At 54.2% G+C, this 1,921-nt stretch overlaps 1 protein-coding gene across 1 annotated transcript in view; it reads right to left on the bottom strand.

The window, feature by feature from the left end:
• Positions 1-964, bottom strand: part of EMWEY_00028450 (hypothetical protein, conserved) — a gene marked incomplete at both ends in the record, with an annotated part of 3,992 nt that extends 3,028 nt beyond the window's left edge. Inside the window, one exon of the mRNA XM_013481392.1 lies at positions 502-964. Coding sequence (XP_013336846.1) covers positions 502-964 — 463 coding nt within the window. The remainder of the gene's footprint in view (positions 1-501) is intronic.
• Between the last annotated feature and the right edge of the window lie 957 nt (positions 965-1,921).

Genomic DNA, 1,921 nt, shown 5'->3' with positions numbered 1-1,921 from the left:
AAGCAGCAGAGGTGGAGGAGGAGGAAGAGGGACGGTTTGCTGCTGCGCTGCAGGCAGCCAAGTGCAGCAAAGGGAGAGATGTTTGCTGCAGTGCTGCTGCTGCTGCTGCTGCTGCATCTAATGATAGTGGCGGCTGCTGCACCTCTGCTGCTTGCTGCAGCAGCAGCATTGCTTCCTTTACTGATTGCTGCAGCTGCAGCAGCAGCTGCAGCTCAGCAGCAGCAGCAGCAATTCCCTCTCGTCTTAATCGTTCTATCTCCTCATTATTTCCCGTTTGCTGCTGCTGCTGCAGTTGCTGCTGCAGTTTCTGCTGCAGTTGCTGTTGCTGCTGCAGTGCAGCAGCAGCAAGCAGCACCTCATTAAGCAGCAGCTGCAGGATTATTTCCTGCGAAGGAATACTCTTGCGGCGCTGCAGCAGCAGCAGCAAACCTGAATCCCTAAATGCTGTCCATCCTAGCTTCTGCTGCAGCAGCAGCAGCTCAGCAGCAGCAGCAACAGCACGCTGCTGCACCTCCTGCTGCTGCTGCTGCATTAATGCAAGCATTGCACCTGCTGCTGCTGCATTTCCTGTTGCTGCTGCTGCAGCAACAAATGCTGACGCCACATCCGGGTGTATAGGCACCAATAAACCATGCTGCTGCAGCAGCAGCAGCACTTGCTGCGCTGCAGCAGCATCTTGCTGCCTAGCAGCAAGATTCAATACACCGCTAGCAGCACCAAGAATATCTCCTGCTGCTGTAGACTGGCAGCCTGCTGCTGCTGCTGCTGCTGCTGCTGCATCTTCTTCGGTTGCTGCTTCTGCTGCTTCATCTGCCGCTGCCTCATCTGCTGCTGCTGCTGTATCTGCTGAATTTGCTGCTGCTGCTGCTGCTGGCTGCTTTGGCAGCAGCTGCAGCAGCTGCTGCAGCTGCTGCAGTGCTGCTGACATGTCTGCTGCCCTAATAGCAAGACCTACTGCCTGCATACTATTTCTTAGTCGCCTCTTCTCTGCTGCTTCTGCTGCAGCAGCAGCAGCAGCAGCTGCTGCTGCTGCTCGACCTGCAGCAGCAACAGCTGCTGCTGCTGCTGCTGCTTTTTGCTGCTCATCCAAATGGCGGTTTGTATCCTCAGCAGTGCCTTTAACGCCGTCGTCGCTGCTGCTGCTGCTGCTGCCGTTGCTGCTGCTGCTGCTGTTGCTGCTGCTGCTCCTACGTGCGTACAAACAACCCCACCGGGGGTCTATCAATGGGGAGGGTTTAGGTGTAAGTGTGGGGGCCCCCAGAGGGGGGCCCCTCCTCCTTATTACACCATTGCAGCAACGGGTACCCCTTGATGTAGCAGGTGTTGCTGCTACTGCTGCTACTGGGTTGGATGCTGCTGCTGCTGCTGTTGCTGTTTCTCTAGAGCGTAGAGGGGCCCTCAGAAACGACAGCAGCAGGGGGCCCCCTCCATCCCTGTATGGAGCAGCATCTGCCTCTGAAGCCAGCAGCAGCAGCAGCAGCAGCGGCAGCAGCAGCAGCAGCAGCGGCAGCAGCAGCAGCTCACGGCTAGAGAGAGCAGCCCTACTGCCCATAGCCAATGTTAGAAAGAAGCAGAACCATCCCTCTAATTATGAAACCCTAAACCCTAAACCCCAGACACTAAACCCTAAACCCTAAACCCTAAACCCGTGGATCCAATGGCTTGACACCTTAGGCAAGGGTTTAGGGTTTGGCGTTTAGGGTTTAGGGTTTAGGGTTTAAGGCATAGGGTTTCTCTCCTATTAAGACATCGAGGACAGGACATCGAGGGTTTGCTGCTCGGGTTTAGGGTTTGCGACTAGGGTTTAGGGTTTGCAGCAAGAGAGAATCCATTAGGGTTTATACACTATTAACAATAAAAAAAAAGAAATAAATAATTTATAACATAAGATCTACCCTAAAACCCTAAACCCTAATTGTTT

Source organism: Eimeria maxima, genomic scaffold, assembly GCF_000499605.1.
Source record: "Eimeria maxima Weybridge genomic scaffold, Emw_scaff326, whole genome shotgun sequence".
In the NCBI taxonomy this organism is placed as follows: Eukaryota; Apicomplexa; class Conoidasida; order Eucoccidiorida; family Eimeriidae; genus Eimeria; species Eimeria maxima.
The sequence above is the reverse complement of the archived record's forward strand: the minus strand, read 5'-3'. Positions and strand labels throughout refer to the sequence as shown.